Raw genomic sequence first — 21008 nt, 5'->3', positions numbered from 1 at the left:
TTTGATCCTAGCCGTTGTGCTCTCATAGTTGAAGCTTGGCTATGAGGAATTTAAAATCCAGTCACTTTTTAAGATGGTTTATATTTGACTTTGTTTAAACTGATGAAATACCTCTCTGTTAAAGCTGCTGGTTTTGACAGCTGTAGCATAGCAAAGTTAAGCTGTATGTTAGGATGTCTGTCTTAAATTTTATGTCGGAATCTATAGCTGTATGAGTGTTGTGCGACAGTGTCAGTGCTTAAAGTAAACATGGTTTACTTTAAAATCTCTTTATTTGAGTTAATATTTTCTTTTTTTTGTCTGCAGAGCTATCATTATATCCGGAGGACCAAACTCTGTGTATGCAGAAGATGCACCATGGTTCGACCCTGCAATATTTACAATAGGAAAACCAGTTCTTGGAATCTGCTATGGCATGCAGGTGCTGTTGAGAGACATGTTTGTCTACAGCTGTCTTCTCGGCCTCATTTCTGATATTAACTGAAGATGAACTGCTGTTATATTTTCAAATATAAGCATTATGCCATGTGCAAAAAGTACTTTTGAAGTCCTAATTGATAAACTGAGAATACTGCATATTCTTCTCCTGCCACACCAATAGCATAAATGGCTTTTTGTTGCTTAAACTCTGTGAATTGAGTTCCACACTGCCTTTTTTTTGTCGCAACAAATATAACCTGGTGGTCACTGACTAATTCTGTCTAGTACATATTGCAGAATGTGCCCCTTATGTAAACAAATTAAATAGTTTTTCCCTTTGGTTTTCAAGTGTGGAATGTTTCTAGCATAGCTCTTAAGAGTGTTTAAACACTCCCTCCCTAAACATTTCCCTTAGGATGGACTAGTGATCCCGCAGTGATCTAGTATATCCAAACTGTGTAAAGAAACAAACTTCCAAGGAGATGAGGGATGGATTAGATGCGTGACTTCTACTTGTGCATCTTTGTTTTTTCCAGGATTAAGGATTTACTAGACCTTCAGAGGTGCTGAATAATGGCTGGAAAAACACCTTTAGAAAGGCTGTTAATTACGGAAACAATGTTGGCACTCCCTGTTCTAAAGGGAAATGTGCATTGTATTAAAATTTGCATTAAAATGCCAGGCAAGTTGAAAACCACGTTAGCTAGGCTCAAGGAGGGGAGTTCTTTAAGGCTGATTTTACAAAAATGAATCAAGTATGTGTATTAATGCACTGCTGCTTCATTATAGAAGATAGAAGTCGGACAAACGCAGTAAGTATTGTATCAAACTAGGTCAAAAATGAAGTCTTAAATCTCTGAAAATTAAAGTAGTTGGAAGGGGAAACTGCAAATATTTTAAAGTTACTAGTTACATTTGCAAGGAAAAAAAAAAATCTGTATTTTTAAACTTCTGAAATCTCAGATGCAGATAACTCCAAATGACAAGGTGAGTTTTAGAAAGGAAAAAACTGGTTGGAAATACCACTCTTGATATAGCAAGGATTGTTAAGGGTCACATCAATAACAGTAAGGGAGTAGACTCAAGTTTTTGATTGGCTCTCCAGAGCCAAGAGGAGAGTTTGAGAGGTTTAAGCCGGTTTGAGGGCCCTTAACTAAGGGATAGAGAAATCAGACTTTTGTTCAGCACGTTAATTGTTTTGATGATAACTGGCCTTAGATGCTCAGCTGATTTGTAGAGCAGCCATTTATAAGTGCAAATGGATGTACACTATTGAATATGTTTTATTTTGCAAATCTCTACCTGTAGTCCACTGTTGTGGATTCTTGTTGCTCATTGTGTGCAACAGCAGGCCCCAGTGATGCTGGCAGAAGGGAACGAGCTCAATACAGAACAGTGATTGATTTTGAAGATAATAAAACAATATATCAAATGACTATAAGTATGAAAAACTATGTTGGTATATATTGGAGGGCTCAAGCTTTTGTCAGTCATAGACAGACTGAGGTATAACGGGGTACTGGATTGTGTGGTGCTTCATATAGTATTTTTTATTTGACAGATGATGAATAAGGTATTTGGAGGTACGGTTCACAAGAAGAGTGTTAGAGAAGACGGAGTGTTCAGCATCACCCTGGATAACACGTGTTCACTGTTCAGGTACATAGACATTTTAGGTTATCAAAACAATATTGGAAATACCAGTCTGGAAATGGGTGGTTAGATGAGGTAAAGCTTCTCTTAAAGAAAATAGCAAAATTGTGCCCATGCTTATCTGATAATTTCTAATAAAACTTTTATGGGTGTGTTCATGAGTAAGCAAGTTACTCATTTGAACAAATACTTAGGCATAGCTTCTCAATTGACTCTAGAAATGCAGATATATTTACTTGGAATGCTGTGTAAACCCCTTATTTCAAAGTAGAACGCCTTCCTTGAGACACCGTAAAATGTACTACACCATGAGAATCTGTGTGTTATGCTCTTAAATCCTTCTGCTGTCCAGTGCGTTACTCTTGTATTGGTTGGCACCCACCCAGTTTTTGAAAGGTAGTAGAAAACATGAAACCATTTTCTGCCTTCGTTTAAAACTGTGTTCTGATGTTTTATAAAACCAGAATTAGATTTCTTGGTAGTTCGTCAATGCCTCTCAAGTTCCTTGTAAGAATTCTGACAGTTTGCTCATATCTGATGTTCCAGTTATATTAACTTTCCCCAGGGGGGCACTGCATAACGTTATACCCTGCCTGAAGTCTGGAGTGCTCGAATTGTCCTGAAAATACTTAGTTTTGAGCAAGAAGACTTCATTTCATTGAAATAAGAATCAAGTCTCCTGATTGGCTCTAGCTGGCTCTACATGTCAAAAAGAGGATACTTTGATATTGACAAGTTTATAAAACGTACAAACCCTTCTGAATTAACAGATACCGTCTCTTGCATGAAGAATGTGTTGTACAAGAACTTATACAGCTTCCAATGGAGGCATCTTGAAGTTGGAGATGACTGTTTCTGGGAAGGAAATCCTGTGTATATTTCAAATGAGCCTGATCAATCAAGAATTCTTTTATGGAGATCCTAAGGGCTTCTCTTGAAAACAGAAGTAGTTGGATCTTTTCTTTTTTGTAATTGATTCTACTTTTTAATCTTTATTTAGGGGGCTTCAGAAGGAAGAACTTGTTCTTCTCACTCATGGAGATAGCGTGGATAAAGTGGCTGATGGATTCAAAGTGGTTGCACAGTCTGGCAACATTATAGCAGGTATTTATTCTATCCTGAAATTGTCTTTTGCTAATGTCTGTTAAAGGGAAGAATTTCACATTTGGTTTTCGGAAGTCGGCTTTTGCAGGGCAGTGGAATTGGACGGTTTCCCTACTGTTTGTTTAATCCCGGTCTGACCAACGTGTAACTTGGTGCAAGGTACAGAATTGCAATCTACTCAAAGTAACCCTCCAGAGACTCTTCAAAAACAGAGTGGTGGTGCTCACAAACATAACCCCTGCACGGCTCGGCCATCAGAGCCCTTTTAGTGTTGATGCAGCTGTGTCGGTGTGGCTTGGTTGCAGGGTTGTCTGAGGTACTATGTGGTGAGGTAGATTAATGTAGTTGATTTCCTATTTTCACTAAGATGCCTGAGTATTCCCCTTGGTTTCTGAGGGATTGTGTGTTCTAGCTACGTTAACAGTACGCTTGTTCCTAATCTTAACCAGAATCTTTAGTTTTGTTTGGTGATTCATGCCAAAATGTGGCAGAAGAAATCATTCAAAAAGTGTATGCTTGACTCTCTTGGCTATGCATTTCGCTTCTGATTTTTTGTCATGCTCATTTCTTTGCACTAACGAAGGCATAGCAAATGAGTCTAAAAAACTGTATGGAGCACAGTTCCACCCTGAAGTTAGCCTCACAGTGAATGGAAAAATGATCCTGAAGAATTTCCTTTATGACATTGCGGGATGCAGTGGTACCTTTACAGTGGAAAACAGAGAACTTCAGTGCATTCAAGATATCAAAGAGAAAGTGGGTTCCTCAAAAGTCCTGGTAAGTAGATTGAATTGAAGCTGAAACGTAATTTGCAAAAGCCTGACGGAAACAGCAGCACTTACAGTTACTCAGGTTCATTTGAAAAATGCAATATTGTCTCGATTAGGGTAATACATTAAACAGTTTTTAGAAAGTTTGCACAACTGGGTCGATAGGTTGTTTGACTTCTTTTCTTCCGAATCATTGACTTCTCCTCACTCATGGAGAAGTCAATAGTAGTCTGTTCTGATCCTCATAGTTATATCTGGATTATTTGTTAACACTTTCTCTGTCTACAGCTGATCAATTTTTGGTTTTTTCCCCTTTCTTCCTCATCCTTAGGTTTTACTCAGTGGTGGGGTGGACTCAACAGTGTGTACTGCTCTCCTGAACCGAGCTTTAAACCGAGATCAGGTCATAGCTGTACACATAGATAATGGATTTATGCGTAAAAGAGAGAGCCAGTCTGTGGAGGAGGCACTTAAAAAACTTGGCATTCAAGTTAAAGGTACCATAATTTTGTTAAATATGCCTAATACCACTAATGATGTGGCCAGTCTCTTAAAATGTATGTTTAGTGTTTTCTTTCATTGATCTGAATTGATCTTCACACTCCTCTGACTTTACATACCAAAGCACGGTTGCTGATGTGGAACAACCTGGGCTTATTCACAAAATTTCTAACCTACAATAAGTCTTACTTATTTGATAGGTGCTTACAATGCACTGACCCATCTCTTCAGTTGTTGAGATCTGATATCTGCTGTAGAGGCACAGCGAAGCAGCAGATATGTCTCAGTCAATTATGCTCATTCATGTTTCTGCTGATGGATAAATAATCCTTTACAGCTGCTGCAAAACTCATTTGATTCCAGTTTTCTTCAGTAGCTTAGTTACCTGTCCTCTGCTGGGGCTTTGTTTCTTGTCCTTGTTCTCCTTGTTTTTAAACTGATATCATTTGGGTGATTGAATGCTATTATAGCTGTAATTACTTTTTCAAGGCAAGTTTTTTTGCTTTCCTGGCTTCTAAATAGGTGCATTTTAGATGATTTTGCGGTAGCTCATTGAGAAGAAATACATTATGAGAGAGCAGAAGGTACCTTGCCATGGCTGATGAGAAGGTTTAGATTTCTTTGGCTCCTGAAGTACAAGGAGGTCTGAGAAGACAACTTATGTACTTTTGAGTTGTGCAAACAACAAGAGCTGCTTTATATTGCCCAGCTGATTTATTTCACAAGTAATAGCTGCCTCTTCCTGGGGCTGTGCGTAAGTGCTGCTGTCAGGTGATTCTCTTGTGTTTTGGCCGCGAAGCGTGGCACAAGATGAGCAATGCTTTCCTCTAGCCTGATGGTGTGAAACAGTGCAGGGAGCTTGCACATTAGCATTTTGCAGATTGGGCTGCATTATCCTGATGCAGCAAAGTCTGAGCTTTGTTCTACACGTGTCTTTTTAAAAGAAATTATTTTTACTTTTTTTTTTTTTGAAGTGGAAAAATCTACATGTTATTCTTGCACTCTGCAGACCAATAAACCTTGGCTCTGGCAGGCTGCCAGAGTAACAAATTGTGGGAATCCCTTTGCTGCAAATGCTCCTTCTGTAGATCGTGGAGTTCAGTGCTGGTAAAGATGCCAAAGAGCCTCCTAGCTGATCTCTGTATTGAGAGCCTCTCTAAATTAAGAGGCATAATGTACCATGAGTAAGTAGTATGTCGTTTAATTTTGGTTGCAGAAAGGCCTTGGGGAAATACCATTCGGTAAACTATTCAAATAAAGCAAGTAAATGATAATCTAAGAGGGAAAACAAGAACTGAACTTACACGTGGTTGCCTAGCCCCATAATATGAAAAAAATTGCCCTCCAGTGTAGGTTGATAAGAGAAATAAAATACTTGTTACAATTAATTCTTGAGGTATTGAACAGCCCTATTTAACGCAGTTAATAGTTAAAGGACTGGAATGATTTTTATTTTCATTTTTAAAGCAGAGTGAAACTCTTTTTTTCTTTTTTTTGCAACCTTGCATAAAATCTTTACTTCCTTGGCCAAAAAAATCTCTGTCATTTCATGCAGTGGTGAATGCAGCTCATTCATTCTATAATGGTACAACAACTCTGCCCATCTCGGATGAGGACAGAACTCCACGGAAAAGAATTAGCAAGACCTTAAATATGACTACAAGTCCCGAAGAAAAAAGAAAAATTATTGGTGACACTTTTGTTAAGGTAATATTTATAATTATTTGTTGGTTGTTTTTGTTTTAATGATGTGATTTATAGATATATCATTTGCGTCAGACTGTTCCATTCTACTGCGCTTTCAGTGGTATCAGTGGTCTAAAGTTGTGGTTGACCTGAGAAGCCATTGGTACGTTGGCCCAAGCCTAAAACTTTTGACAGTCAATCAGTGGTCACAGCACGGACCATAAGCATTGTAGTTCCACTCTCGTGTTTGGGTACAGTGTGTTGGTTGGTTGCTCATTTCTGTTGCATGAACTTCCATGTGATGTTGTTTCACCAGATTGATGGGTGATGTGAATTGGGGGATGCTCCTGTCACTTTGCTGTCACCCTTTTCCATCTGTCAGTGATCAGTGTTGTTGATGCAGAGAGAATGATATTCCTGTAGGCTGAAGATACTTTTTTGCATTTTCTGGTCGACAAAATATGGGGTTATAGGACTATTTCAGCAGTGGGCTGATGTCACTATTTGTTTTCCTGGGTTTTTTTTGTGCTTTTGTAGCTCAGTAGCATATCTTGGGCAATCCATCATCTTTCTTTAGGCTTTTGACAACCAAAAAGTGAATCGGGACACTATTTTTCTTTTTTCTCTCCACCTTATAGATTGCCAATGAAGTTATTGGAGAGATGAATCTGAAACCTGAAGAGGTTTTTCTTGCTCAGGGAACCCTCAGACCTGATCTCATTGAAAGTGCTTCCCTCGTTGCAAGTGGAAAAGCTGAAGTCATCAAAACTCATCATAATGACACAGAGCTGATTCGAAAGTTAAGAGAAGAGGTAAATGGAAATGAGGATACTGGTGTATCCTTCTGGTTCTCCCAGATGTAAAGCTGAGTATCAAAACCAAACAAGTTCTGTGTTTCGCTGGTATAACTGTCCCATGTTGATGGCACCCTATTCCAATGAGGCCCTTTAGGTTCTGTTGTAATTTGGTGCAATTTATTATACTTCTTTCTAGTTTCTAGATTCATGAAGTAGTCAAAATTGAGTGTTGTCCAGCATTGGATACTGAGGAAGATGTCAACAGGTTGTAGTTCCTGGATTCATTCAGTGTGAGCAATGGTGTTCTCAACTGCAAGCTGAAATCCGTTTCCTCACTCTATTACTTTTTAACCTTTAAAACAAACCTGTATCCTAGTAAGGAAGCAAAACAATACCAAATGTCTCTAGCAGGAGAGTAGTTTAAGACTTCTCAGACGACTTTGTTCTTGCTCAGTTGCAATTTGTGGTGTAATGGGTCACTTATTCCTTCTGTTGTATCTTGTTCTGAACACTAGGCAGTGTCAGTAACCTTTAGGTACTGAAAGTCCAGATCTGGCACGTTATTGATTCAGGCAAGATCAGTGACAGTGCTTTTGGGAAAAGATAATCAACTCTTGTTGAGACACAGGGCCAAAATTCTCCTTTTGTCGAACCTCTAGCAACATTCAGCACTGCAAATATTCTTGTCTGTCTTAAAGAGAATGAAAATAATAAACTTCAATGAGTTGAAGTCTAGGATAGTCCTTTCAGGTTGCCCCAGGGATGAGTTCTTTCTGTTCTTATGCAGCTTCTGCATCACATTACTAGTAACCTGATCGGCTGTCTGCCAGCAGTACGCTGGTGGCACACAGTCTGTTTGCCAGTTCTCAATTTAAGAACCCACAAATCTTTCCAAGATGGCCCTGGACATCCATGAGTGACGGCCGGGAGGCTGAAAGATGGTATGAACACAGGAGGTTGAGCTGTCTGAAGATAAGCAGCCCAAGTCCAGTCCCTTTGATTGCTTTCTCATTTGGTCCTGCTTAGTCCAAAATGCAGGAAAGCTTTTTCAATACCTTTTTATTAATTACTAGCATATGAAGCAAATGTAGGAGACTGCTCTGTTTTGCCTTTGCTGACATTAGAATGGTAAATTCTCCAACTTTATTATAAAATAAGAAAGAATCAACACGTGAGGCATCAAATAATAATCCTTTGGGAAGTTGCATAGTTATTAGTAAGTGCCCAACTTTAGGAGAGAAAGTAGCTTACTGACCCACGCTTCTCATACTGTATGAAGTATTTGCAAGGCTTTTAGATTGGTTTGAACATATGAGGAAGAGAAGAAAGGTCTGAATGACTGAAGACAGTGCAGGCTTGACCTAAAGCTGTGTCTGCACTGTGAGCCATTGATACATATGGCACAAACTTAAAACTTCCTTCTCTTAGCCTCTGTCCTGCAACTGTTTTTACAAAGGCCACATTCGCATACACGTTTCTTTCCAGTGTTTATGGAAGTTTAGGCAGCCTGTGCGGTGAAAAGCAGGCCAACTTGACTGCCATAACCCAAACATTTGAGGCTTTTTGGTTGAAATATGTGACTGGCATGTAAATGGCCCTTTTTTTTTTTTAAGGGGAAAGTAATAGAACCACTGAAAGACTTTCACAAAGATGAAGTGCGAGTGCTAGGAAGAGAACTTGGTCTTCCTGAAGAGCTGGTTTCGAGGCATCCCTTCCCAGGTATGAAAGTTGGTGTCTGCTACTTAATGAAGGGCTGTGGATCACGTCAGTATTGTTGAGAATATACTTCATTTGTAGAATAAATTTATGTTGTAGCCTAAAACTTGCTTCTAAACAGGAAAAAACAGGTGAATTTATTAGCTTTTACTTAAGCAGGACTTTTTTTAAGGAAAAGAACATTTGAGAGGAGCTTTATTATGTATAGTGATTAAGGTATAGTTCTATAATTGAGATTACTTTCGGCTGTATTTGTTTCTTTACTTGTATAAGCCAAAGCAAGAATTATAAGTGAAGTGCAGCTGAATCCTGCCTAAGCTGTCAAACATATCTTACTCGAAATAGTAGCCTATATCTGCCTGCCTTTCTAGAGGATGTTTGCTATTTTGGAAATGATTGCATGGAAAATAACAACAGTTCTCCACCAGAAAACACTGAAACATATAATATAGGAAAGCCCACATCTGTATCAGGGGGTTCTCTTTATGGCCATGTGTTTTAAAGCTGTCCTGCAGGGTGTGCAGTAGGCACTGGTAGAGCTCGAAGGCTGTTGTGCTGATGCACCAGCATCACCTGAAATGCAGGAAGGTGTCTTCAGACACTTGCAGGTGCTTTTGTGTTAAGTATCTGAATGGTCCAGTAGCTGTCAGAGGTCTTTAAAAACAATGGAGATTCAACTGGGTGTTATCAGCTGCCTAGCAAAGCAAAGAAGGAGGTTTCTGATAGGTTAGGCTTGCCATCTACCACGCTTTATCACCACTAACTGCTGCCTTAAACAACTATTCTATTTAAGGTGTAGGTGAAGGGTGGTCTCTTCTTTCTGGTAACTTAAGGATTGGATGTGGGGAAATGGCCTCAAAATTATAGGGGAGATTTAGGTTGAATACTAGGAGGAATTTCTTTAGTGAAAGGCTCTGAAAGCACTGGCAGAGGCTGCCCAGGGAGGTGGTTGAATCACCATCCCTGGAGGTATTTAAAAGACGAGTAGACGAGGTGCTCAGGTTTGGTGGCAGACAGGTATGGTTGGACCCGATGATCCAAGAGGTCTTTTCCAACCTGGTGATTCTGTGTAGTACTTGGGAACATGGTCTGGTGGCAGACTTAGCAGGGCTGGATCAGTGGTTTGACTCGCTCTTGAAGGTCTTTTCCAGCCCAAACCATTCTGTGATTCTGTAAACAGTGCTTAAATATACAGAACAAAGATCCTGTTCTGGAATAAATCGCTGATGTTCTTGTGTACATTTTGTCTAACAGGGCGTTAAGACAATTGGAGTACGATGGCAAGCCATCCTGTACCCAGTGATGGGTCTGCTGTTCCAGATGCTGCCCAGATCAGATGAAAGTCACCTCTCCTGATATTTAGTGTTAATGCTTTCTCAACTTTGCATTGCAGGTCCTGGCCTGGCAATCAGAGTGATATGTGCTGAAGAGCCTTATGTGTGCAAAGACTTTCCTGAAACAAACAACATTTTGAAGATAGTTGCGGATTTTTCTGCAAGTGTTAAGAAGGTGACAAAGTTGCTAAATTCTAATATGTGCAAAAGTCGTATGATCGTTCAGTAGAGGCCTGTGCTGAGATTTAAGCTGCTAAAAGTTTCAAACTATTTATTTGTTCCCTTTAAGGAGCAGTGTATTCCAGTACAACTCTCTTGAAACTACTCAGTATAATAGAGCATAAATTTTTGCACTGTGCAAGTGTTAAGCAATTTCTGGAAAAGGGAAGTTTATGTACCTTTTGTACAGTAAATAAATTTTGTTTTAGTTAAACTTTGTGCAGATGAGGATTTCTGGGTATTTTCCCCTCCCTGAAATAATTGTAACTTTCTAGATTTGTGTGCCCTAACAATCGCTGAATGTCTAAATGAAATGGGGGAGTGAGGAACTAGTGCTTGCCGGATGTCCTGAACAGAATCCTGAAGTTTTTAATTGATAATGTTTAAATTTTCAATATTTTAATTGTTATGACCTTCATGATTACTGTAAGCTTACTTGAACTAAACTGCTGGGGGCTGGAAAGTCATTAGCAGACGCCTGCTCTTAGTGTAAGTCCAAAGTTCAAAATCACTTCCAAAACTCTGAAGGGAGCATTTCCTTGAGAATTTGTTGAATTGTAGTGTAGCGTAATGGGGTATTGGTTTGTTCTGTATCTGAAATCATCAACAAAAATGAAAAGTATAACTTTGTGAAGGAGAGACTGAGTATAGGAAAAGAGCTTCACCTGTGGCCTTGGAGAGCATCATCTTAAACTACATGCAGTCCAATCAAATCAAATTCCTTTTGCTGATACTTAGTTCTTGAATGAGAGGTATTTTTTAAATGGTTCCAACAGGTAAATATGGACTAAATTTAAGCAAACAGCTACTTATACAATGCAAATAAAATTATTATTGAAGTTCTGTTTGAATGTTTAAGGGCTTTGTTTAATCAAAATATGTGTTTCTGCGTCATTGCACAGCCACATACGTTGCTGCAAAGGGTGAAAGCATGTACAACTGAAGAAGACCAGGAGAAGCTGATGCAGATCACAAGCCTACATTCACTGAATGCCTTCTTGCTACCAATCAAAACTGTGGGCGTACAGGTAAGATTCATTCCAGGGGTGTTCTGAAGGCCGCTTCCTAGTAGTGTGGCAGGCTGCAGCGAAGCATAATAATCGCTGCTTTAAGATTGAAAATAAAGGGCTTGACTCAAGCACATAAACTTGAAGTGACTGTGATACCTATGTTATTATTGTCATTTGTCAGTGCTGGTGTAGCGCACAGGTGTCAAGATATCTGAGTAGACACTTGAGTAAATGCCAGGTATTGTGTTTAGGGTATCATTACAGCTGAATAATGCCGGTCACTTACAAGCAGTTTTGTCGTGGTGTTCATAATCTTGTAGACCTCTGCTGTAATCCTCTTGCCCTTTTAAGGCTTGGGAGTCCCAGCCTAAGTTGACCAAAACACCCTTGCTTTCCTACATTTGAACATGCTCGCTGCCCTTTCTTGTACTTTTTGGAATGGTATTATATCCTTATCTGTGAGAGGAAAGGAACCAGAGCGGTGCAGGCTGTTCAGAGTCAGGGAAAACTTGAATCTATGCAGCAGCATAGTGTTCTCTTTCCTTTCCCTCCTTGCTAATGCCATGTGCATTTTGTGGGCTGTCCTGTGGGCAGAAATACAAGTAAATACAGATGCTGAGCTGGCACGCTCATGGAATAGTGTAGTAACTTGGAAGATTTCTTTACTTGGGTGATCGTAGGTGTAAAGTACCTTTCTTTGCACTATCAGTGTGGAATTACATCTCTTATCAGCCGCTTTAATCTTGCGTGCTGCTTCCGTAACTCTTTGCAGTCGGCTTTTGTTACTGCTTTAAATAGTAGTGTCATCAGCAGAATTCTGTACTTTATCACAGGCCTTTCTTCCTCAGATGGTGTCATGAGAATACCAATAAGCAAGCAATCCCCACGCTGTGGTCACATTCTGCGAATCTTTCATTTTATACACCCTTGTTAGCTTGTGAAAGGTCTATTGTCGTTCTCTGTGTTTTCTCGTTCACTCGGTATCTCTCAACATACCGATTTTACCAGCTTAGTGTCTGCTAAATGTTGGCACAAAACATGCTCCTGTAAGTGCAGCGTGAACGGAAAGGATTGTGAGCTATTTTGGCAGCAACGTTAATGTTCTGTTATTGTTTGTCTTTTAATTTCCAGGGTGACTGTCGCTCATATAGCTACGTTTGTGGCATCTCTAGTAAAGATGCTCCACACTGGGAGTCTCTCATGTTTCTTGCCAGGCTCATACCACGCATGTGTCACAACATAAACAGGTAACTATTTTGAATTATCTTTATTTCTAGTGATCTTCTTAATGTATGGAAGTTCGGCATGCTCAAGCATTCTCTTCAATCTGTGATAGAATTTTTTTACATGTTGGACAGGTATATTGTACAGAGGTTACAAATACACAATAAATCAAATAATCAGTTTATTTCTGGAATTACTGGCTTGGAAAAGAAATAGATAGCCTATCTCCTCATTTCTTTTAAAGCATTTGATTAGACGGCATCCAATGTCGCTTATGCAATATCTTATTTAAAAGATTCCAAGCCTACTTACGAGTTGTGGTGTTACGCAGTATATATTTTTTTTTTCCAAAGGATTATTCTTCTGAATTAGTACTATTTGGGCTATTGCTAGTCTTTAGCAAACCAAATTAAATGAGTACGTTTGACTTCCAAAGCTAGTACGCATGTCATGTTTATAGAGTGTATGCATGAAGTTGCATCAAGCTCTGGTTAGTAGCTAGAGAGCAAAATCAATTATTACAACCTTTTCCTAGTTTTATTTTCTCACTGCAATAATGATGCAGTCTTTAGGCAATCTGTTTTATTCCATGTATGCAAAACGTGTCTTTCTACCATCCTGTTTACTTTCCAGAGTTGTGTACGTGTTCGGTCCACCAGTCAAAGAACCTCCTACGGATGTTACCCCCACTTTCCTGACAACAGGAGTCCTCAGCACTTTACGTCAAGCTGATTTTGAGGCTCATAATATTCTCAGGGAGTCTGGTAGGTACTTTGCCTTATCCTGTGAATTAGACTCTTCAAGACCCCTGCAAGCCTAACTGGGTGTAGTTATTATAGTGGTGCTGTCAAACTCTACAAGCTTCTTTAACATCTCAAAAAAAAAAAAGGGAAACTAATGGATTGAGGGCAAGAGCTTATTGAAGGCTGTAGAAGCTGATTGCTAAGGGACAGGAATTGCTAGTCTTCCCGCTAGCAGAATTAATTGTAGGGGATCTGGGGGCATTGAGGCTTGCCTCTGACATGCCACAAAGCTCTGAGGTGTGCTTCGCTGCAGTGCAAACTTCTACAAAAAGTACCGTTAGCCAGCTGGAAGTCAACTAAATTACTTCTCTTTGCTGATGATCTTCGTCATCAGCGTTTACCTGAAGTAAATAAACTGTATAAAGAAGCTTGACAGTTTTGAAATCATGGTGGGCTTTTTGTGGAAAGTGAGCCCAAGTTCGAGCTTTCTAATGGTGGTGATGCTCACTACCTGCCGTGGTTTCATATTTCTTAATTGAATGCTGTATTTGTAGAAGAAACCGCTTAAGGCTGGCAGACAGCAGTACTTCAAACCTTTAACATCCAAGGAGTTTGCAGTCCCCTGTGATACGGTCCACAGACTCTGTGAATACAATAGCTCTAAGGTTCAGTTTACTTTTTCACTTCGTTACATTTGAAGATGCAATATGCGTGGGAAGCAGCTCATCAGACTTGCCTATATTTTGTATAGATCAAGTTGAAAAGGGTAGCTCTTTTAGAAAATACATATTCTGTTTGCAAGGATGTCTTAACAGCATTTGTACAAAATTAGCCTCGAAATGGTGAGGATAACACTGTCATTTGTGTTTGTAAAGCTGTGGACGTGTCACACTAACTTTTGGCGACGCTTGCCTTAGTGTGAATGAATTGTTCCCAAAAATAAGATCCGAGTTTTTTAGTGAAAAAGACTCCCTGTACCAAGAGCTGAAGCTGGTGCAAGCAGAGGGGCGAGATCCTGCCTCAGTGTTAACCTGGCTCTGCAGGCTGCCACACACTCTCAAATATCAAACTTTTAAATCATTTCAACAGTGAAATCGGGCGCTTTGTGTATCGGCTTTTGGAAGGACACATTTAGAAAGGAAAAATAGTGAGAGGCGATTGTCCGGAGTTAACGATCAACCACCGGCTCCGTAAGAGCTTTCTTTAAATATGTCAAAGACTTGGAGATACTTTTGAATGGCTCTTTACTGGGCTTGATATGGGAATAGATAAAATTCCAAGGATATGTTATGTGGAAAGGAAAGTAGATCTTAAATTGCATTCACAGCGAATTACAGGGATAACGGAGATTATCTGGTTTTGTTCTGCATGCCTGCTAATGCCGAAGATTATTTCAAGTGGCAATTTCAGTGGGTTTAGTGTATGCATTACTAATTGCATAATTGTATGATGAGCGTGATCTTTTGAGGTGTGGTAGCAGTAGCGAGAAGATCCCAGAAGATGTAAACATAGCTCCTAGTATATCGTTTAAAGTACACGTGGGAAAGTCTGTTAAACTTCTATCATATTTGTGTCTTTCAAACAAATTAAAGCATTTTGTACTACAATTTTCCAAAGGTTATGCTGGAAAAATTAGCCAGATGCCAATAATACTGACACCGTTGCATTTTGACCGGGACCCCCTACAGAAACAACCTTCCTGTCAAAGATCTGTGGTTATTCGAACTTTTATTACGAGTGATTTTATGACTGGCATTGCAGCAACTCCTGGTAATGAGGTTCCAGAAGAGGTAATATGGGTTTTCAAGTTTCTTCTCAATGTGAACTAGTATTGTCAAATGACTAGTTTGGATTTTCTTCTCTCTCTCTTGATTTTATAGCAGTTCTTTTTTATAGCAGTTATCTCTTTCATGGTATTTGTTAGGGAGAATATGATGGTGTTTGGGGGAAAAAAATGAGAATCTGGCAGATGGATGGGGCAAACTTAAAGTCTTTCCATCAGAATTGAGCCAAATTACCATCAAATAAAAAAGAAAAGAATATTCCGACTATTCCTGGGATGTTGAAATTAAATATTTTTCATCAGTAATTGGAGATGTCCTGGGCTACTGAATTGCCTTTGATTCCCCATTTCTGATTTTACTGGAAGCTGCTGTTTAACGTCTCCAAGTGTGCTGTTTCCTATTTTGGTTGCTAAGAGGGTTGAAGAGGGTCAAGTTCAGGCATATTTTTCCATGAAACTTTATCCGTGTCCAGTTCCAAGTACTTTGATCTCAGGGGATGCAGTGTAAATGAAGGACAGAATTGACCTTTTTTTAAGCCATACTTTAAAAGCATACAGACATTGTTTAGTACTTGTACGTTACTGAAGTCTTCTGCTTTAACACAGCCGATCCATTTAAAAAGAAATGATTCAAGGTTAAGTTGCCATGTCAACTACTCCATTATATAAAATGAGGATTCATTTGGCCTTGAAGTTTGGTTTAAAAAAAAAAAAAAAAAAGAACAACCAGACCTCACAAAAGCCACAATCAAACAAAACCCCCCACATTCTTCAATGTAAAGTGGTCATTTTAAGGCTGGGTGATAACGTGGTAACAAAATAGCAGAGGTTGTGGAAGATATCTGTATTTATAAGGAAAGTAATCACGTTTGATTAAAAGTTTTCTGTGTTTTTGCATGGAGAGCAATGCATTGTGTAGTTTATACTTGCACTATCAAACAGCACGTCATGTAAGCGGGGTTGTCCTGAACTGGGGTTTTTAAGGAAGCAGAACTTAGATCAGCAAATTCTCATCTAGAATAGTTTTTGCCTAACATGAATTGACTTTGAGCTCGATAGAAGAACTCTCAATGGAAACTGGTCCCTTTGGATGCCTCTTTGTTTGTTTTTTTTACCTTTCGAGCTCCCTTTTTTGTTTTGAAAGGGATTTTGCTCATGCTGTTGCTTTGTGTTTGGTGGTGGTTCAGCTGGAGGCGATGGTCTGAGAAAAGTCTGAAAACCATTGATACTAACATAACAGCTATGTTCCTGCTGAACTTCCAAGATATATTTTTGAAGCCAAAGAGCTGCTGCCCTGAGGGTCGTTTATTGTGATCAACACCTCGGTTTATTATCAGTGCCAAAAATCGGCAAGTTCCAAGTGTTACTGCAGATACCGTGGAGCTAGAGGCTTTCTAAAAGTTGATTTTATTTTGTAATTGGTGGTAATGTGCTAATAGCTTTCTCTTGGGTGTAACAGAACTAGCGTGAACAAAGTTTTCCTTTCTAAAGCTTTTCTCGAGCAGTTTTCGTCAGGTCTGTTCTACATGCTTTCTTCTGAGGTTTTTTTTTTTGTTATTCTCTGCAATAGGTTGTGTTAAAAATGGTGGCAGAGATTAAGAAGATTCCTGGCATTTCTCGAGTGATGTATGACTTGACATCAAAGCCACCAGGAACAACGGAGTGGGAGTAATTAACTTTTTTTCTATTAAAGTACTGTGTGCAGTCTAATTCATATCAAAAACCATTCCCAGTGTTGACATGCAGTACTGTGAAAGAGTGACTGGAGCTGCTACATCACATCAGATTCCTCTCCTGGAGCATAAACCTGCAGTTAAGAGCTGTGCTGGGGATGATGACTAAGTGGGGCTGAGGATTTGTACGGGTAAATAATCAAGGCAGCATTGCCGGTGCGCAGACAGTTTCCTATTGCTTTTGCCTTTGTCTTACAGATTTTTCCTGTTTTCATGTGGTTTATTGTTAACTGTCATTTCAATGTCTCTTTAGTTTTGTACACTGTGTAAAAAGAGACAGTTTATTTACTTCTACCAAAAGCATTGTTACAGCCTAAAACTGTAAAATGTATTCTTTGTGACCAACTGCTTTCGAACGGATTTATTATAAATAAATATTTTGCCAAATGGAGTAGTGGGTACTGTTGAGTTGTGGAATTACTGTGTATCTGTCGTATCCTGTTAAGCTTGTTCTATATTGTTTGACGTATTAGCCCATGGCAATAACGTTGAGCTCCAAAAGAGCAATCCTAAAATATTATGAGCTGACCTCTGTCTGTGTTCCTGTCCTCGCTCCCTCTTGCATCGCTCGGTAGGTGTGCGTGTTGGTAAGACGTGGATACACCGGCTGAGCTTTAGTATACACTGACTGCATGTAAGCATATGTCAAATGCCAGAGAGTGAAGGATCTTTGTGTGCTTCTGGGGACTCTGGAAGCGTAAAAATGGGAGTGCAGTTTGGAAAGCTGTTGTGCCAGAGCTACTGGATCTGCGCATCTTGTTTTCTGTCCTCTGACACTTGCGCAACGGCCCCTTTGCGGCCTGCTGCTGCCGTGCTTTCCTTACAGTTGATGACAGTTTATTTTCTACGCATTTGCTTTTACAGGAATTTTTTTTTGGTATGTATTGTACTTAGCTTGATCTTTAAGATCGTTGTAGTCGTTAGTGTGGAATCATGGTAAAGGTGACTTACCCAATCCGTATAGATTCCTTATGTCATTTGTATTCTGCTGTTTATGTAGTTAAGTAAGCAATAATTTGAGAGATGGTTACTTTGGACATCTGTGCTGTTCTGATGTATTGAGGCAAAGCCATTTCCATCCACCTGAGAGTTTTGAGCATGTCCTGCGATTGCTGTTTGTGGAAGTAACAGTTAAATTCTGACCTGAGCAGCTTGCTGGGTGCCTGCCGGGTACCTCCACCCACGGAAGCGGAGCCGTGTATCCAGGCTGATCCCTCTTATCCTTTTTTTTGAATTTAATTTAAGCAGTTGCATTTCATTCAGCTGCAAAATTACCATAGTATTATGGGAGCGAAACACTTGTTTTAAACTGTTGAATAACATTGAGTATTTTGTGGCTGTAGCTGCTTATATTTCCATTTATACAGATTTGTGAAATGGAATAATGGTTGGAAGTTGTTCTGTGTTTTGATCACACACATTTTCCTGTTGTTCTTACATTTACTGCCTACGCATTATGGAAATTTGCTTTAAGTTCTACGTATAGGAAATGGCTAATTTGTGTAAACTTATTCTATTTGCCTGTGTCATTGAGTGGTGGTTTTTCAGTTGGGGAAGGTGGTGGCGTGTTACTGCCTTCTGCTCTTTGAAACCCTTTGGGGACACAGGTGTGCAGAGGGGAGCAGCAAACCAGGGGCTGGAAAACTGTCTCCTGTTCTCTGTCCTGCTCCTGGCAGGTTTTGTAGCCTGGGCAAATTGATCCCAATTGATATCTCGGTTGTCACCTTTATAAAATAAGGGGAATAGTTCTCACCCACATCCATCACGACCTCTTTGAGCCCTTTGGATGAGCTTTTTGTGATGTAAGTGAAGCGTTACCAATATAAATGTTCTTTTATTACTGGACTGTGATCTGTAAGAGCTGTCGATCAACGGCACCATAAATCGGCGTTTGCTGTGGCAGAATCTGTGTGGGTTCTGTTGGAAACAAATTTCTTTTGTAGCTTATCTCAAAAGAAATCTTGTTGAAAATAGGGCCTTTGAGTACGTTTTAACTATTTGTCAGAAAAAGCTGAGGGTGGTTGTTTTCATTTTTGTGTTGGTATCTGGTGTGAAGGGTGCATTGTTGAGAAGTGGATCTTTTTGGTGTGATGCAGACCTCCAGCCTTTTCATGCTATAGCAGTTGTGCTTCTTGTCCGTAGGCTTGTTCTTGCTGCTGCCTCCAGTTTGTTACCTTGACAGCAAATAGGCAAACCAGAAGGAATTATTCGAAAATAATTCAAGGAATATAGAGCACCTCTTAACCCCAAACCTTTCTCAGTTTTGACAGAGACACTCGGTCTCTGTGTAAATAAATCTGCAGTATATAAACCCATAGCTATGATGTGACTCGCAAGAGAACTCGCGTGGTGATGGGGATGCCTTTGGGTTGGGGGTGACAGGAACTGTTGTACCTCTGGACCGCAAACCTGCACCACACTTGGACTGAAATCCTGCATTCACTGCACGTTGCACACTTCGAAGTCCTTCCTGGAGTTACATCTTACCTATCGGCACGTGGCGTACCTGTGTTCTGTGTGTATGCTGAAGTCTGACACTCTTACCATCTTTTAATCACCCAGGTTGCTTTCATGTCTCTTAATGAATGCAGCTTGACAGTAATTCCTGTGCTTTTTAGGAACGTACTTCAGATTTGTTTTGTTGGTTTTTTTTAAGCCAGGAAGTTGAATAATGAAAAGTTTAGGTGTAAACTATTGCACTATAATCAAAATGTCTTACTGAAATGGAGTTTTTCTTTAGCTCTCTTCCCCCTGTTTGACACCTGTGCCATGCATTGTAGACATGGTGGGTTGCTCTTGGGAAGGTTGGTGTTATCCCAGCAGTTCTTGAGTGGTTTTTATGGATTCCATGTGGAGGGAAACATGATACTCTGTTCACATTTCTTAAGAAAAAAAAAAAAGTATGTATTTAGCACCTAGTTTACAGACTAATAACCGTAGCTGCCCTGTACAATTGTTCACCTCGAGTCTTCAGTAAAACATGTCAGCAGTTAGAGGAATTTGTATTGGGGGCATTCCCCATCATTCTCAATTTTTAACATTTTTCTGCTTGTGAAATGATAAAGTACTGTGAGCCTTAATTTTTATCCACAAATAAAAATATTATGTTTGAACGTCGGTGTGACTTATTTGTTAGGGCTTACATGTAGAATACTACATTGCAAAGGGTTGAAAAAGCTGGTTTGTGGCAGTTGGTTTCTGGCCGCGGGCCACGCTGCGGCAGGGAGATGTCCCTGCTGGGGCACGGCTGTCCCTCGCTGTGTCACCACAGAGGACAACCTGCTGCGGAGTAATGGGGTGCTCTGTGGTCCTTGCCTTGCATGTGCTTTACTTCTGTGATATGCTATGGCATTTTCTTCCTAAAGATGTGTACGGAGCCTTTTCTAGGGCCCTTGCAGCAGCCCTCTAATTAAATGTGCTGTGGTGATGCCTGCACAGACCAGGACAGGTTGTCCTATCCTGCAGGGTGCCGGCAGCATCCCGGTGGGAAACTACCCCAGCACCTCCACACTGTGGCTTTGGCCGGTTTGGTGGCTCCCCTGCCACTGGTGCTTAACTGGTTTTAGCGGTAGGTCACGATTTGAAGGCTGCATGCGAATTTCCCCTCTATGGAGAAAAAGGCAGCTGACATAGTTATGAAGAAAAACTTCACATGTGGTTTTAAGGAGCTGCCGTTGTCTGCTGAGAGAGCGCGAGTGGGCACTGCACATTTATCTTGCATAAAGATCCCTTCTTGCAGAGCCGAAGCTGCGCTCTGCAGTCCGAGTAAGCAAAGCCGACAGCCTGGAGTTGGGTATGAATGACTTGGCCTCGAGCGCGGCTCCGTGGGCAGACCTGGGGGCACGGAGAGCAGGGCTCAGCTGAGCTGCTGCTTATCATCTGCTCGCTGATCTGTGGTGTCCATAAACCTTTATCCCCCAAAGAGCACAGCGGTGAGTTCTTTTAGGCCTGATCCTCCAGCAGTCCTTTGGAGCGCCCGCGGCGCTGCCGGCAGCCCTCTGGTCTGTCTCCTGTCATGCCTCTGCAGCTGAACCTGCAGCAGGCACCCTGCCCTTCGCAACCACGTACCTCACAGAGGCTGCAGGGCTTTGGTTGGGGAGGAGTTGCCCTCCTGAAGGGAATCTTCAAAGCAAATATCTCATTTTGCGTGTCTTTCTCCCATAGCTCAGTAAGGATGGAGACTCGGGCACATCCCTCTGTGCAGTTCCCAGCCTTTCAGGACAGCGTTAAGGGCGTTCAGAGAGAAGCGGCGGGAAGGATCCAAGGTAAGGAAGGCATGCCAACCTTGGCTGAGCATCACCCCAAAGCGCTTTAG

The 21008-nt window shown here is 40.5% G+C and overlaps 1 protein-coding gene across 1 annotated transcript in view; it reads left to right on the top strand.

Annotated features, from left to right (window-relative positions):
• GMPS (guanine monophosphate synthase) overlaps positions 1-19795 on the top strand; it is a 29450-nt gene extending 9655 nt beyond the window's left edge. The window contains exons 3-16 of the mRNA XM_054074493.1: positions 307-421; positions 1982-2079; positions 3074-3177; positions 3761-3954; positions 4279-4444; positions 6004-6155; positions 6773-6946; positions 8545-8650; positions 10041-10156; positions 11103-11228; positions 12342-12457; positions 13068-13198; positions 14795-14967; positions 16531-19795. Of these exons, the coding sequence (XP_053930468.1) occupies positions 307-421; positions 1982-2079; positions 3074-3177; positions 3761-3954; positions 4279-4444; positions 6004-6155; positions 6773-6946; positions 8545-8650; positions 10041-10156; positions 11103-11228; positions 12342-12457; positions 13068-13198; positions 14795-14967; positions 16531-16632 (1873 nt within the window). The 3' untranslated portion in view covers positions 16633-19795. The remainder of the gene's footprint in view (positions 1-306; positions 422-1981; positions 2080-3073; positions 3178-3760; positions 3955-4278; positions 4445-6003; positions 6156-6772; positions 6947-8544; positions 8651-10040; positions 10157-11102; positions 11229-12341; positions 12458-13067; positions 13199-14794; positions 14968-16530) is intronic.
• Positions 19796-21008: the final 1213 nt, after the last annotated feature.

Source organism: Cuculus canorus, chromosome 9, assembly GCF_017976375.1.
Source record: "Cuculus canorus isolate bCucCan1 chromosome 9, bCucCan1.pri, whole genome shotgun sequence".
NCBI classification, from domain to species: domain Eukaryota; kingdom Metazoa; phylum Chordata; class Aves; order Cuculiformes; family Cuculidae; genus Cuculus; species Cuculus canorus.
Note: the sequence above shows the minus strand (reverse complement) of the source record. Positions and strands in the feature narration are given on the sequence as shown.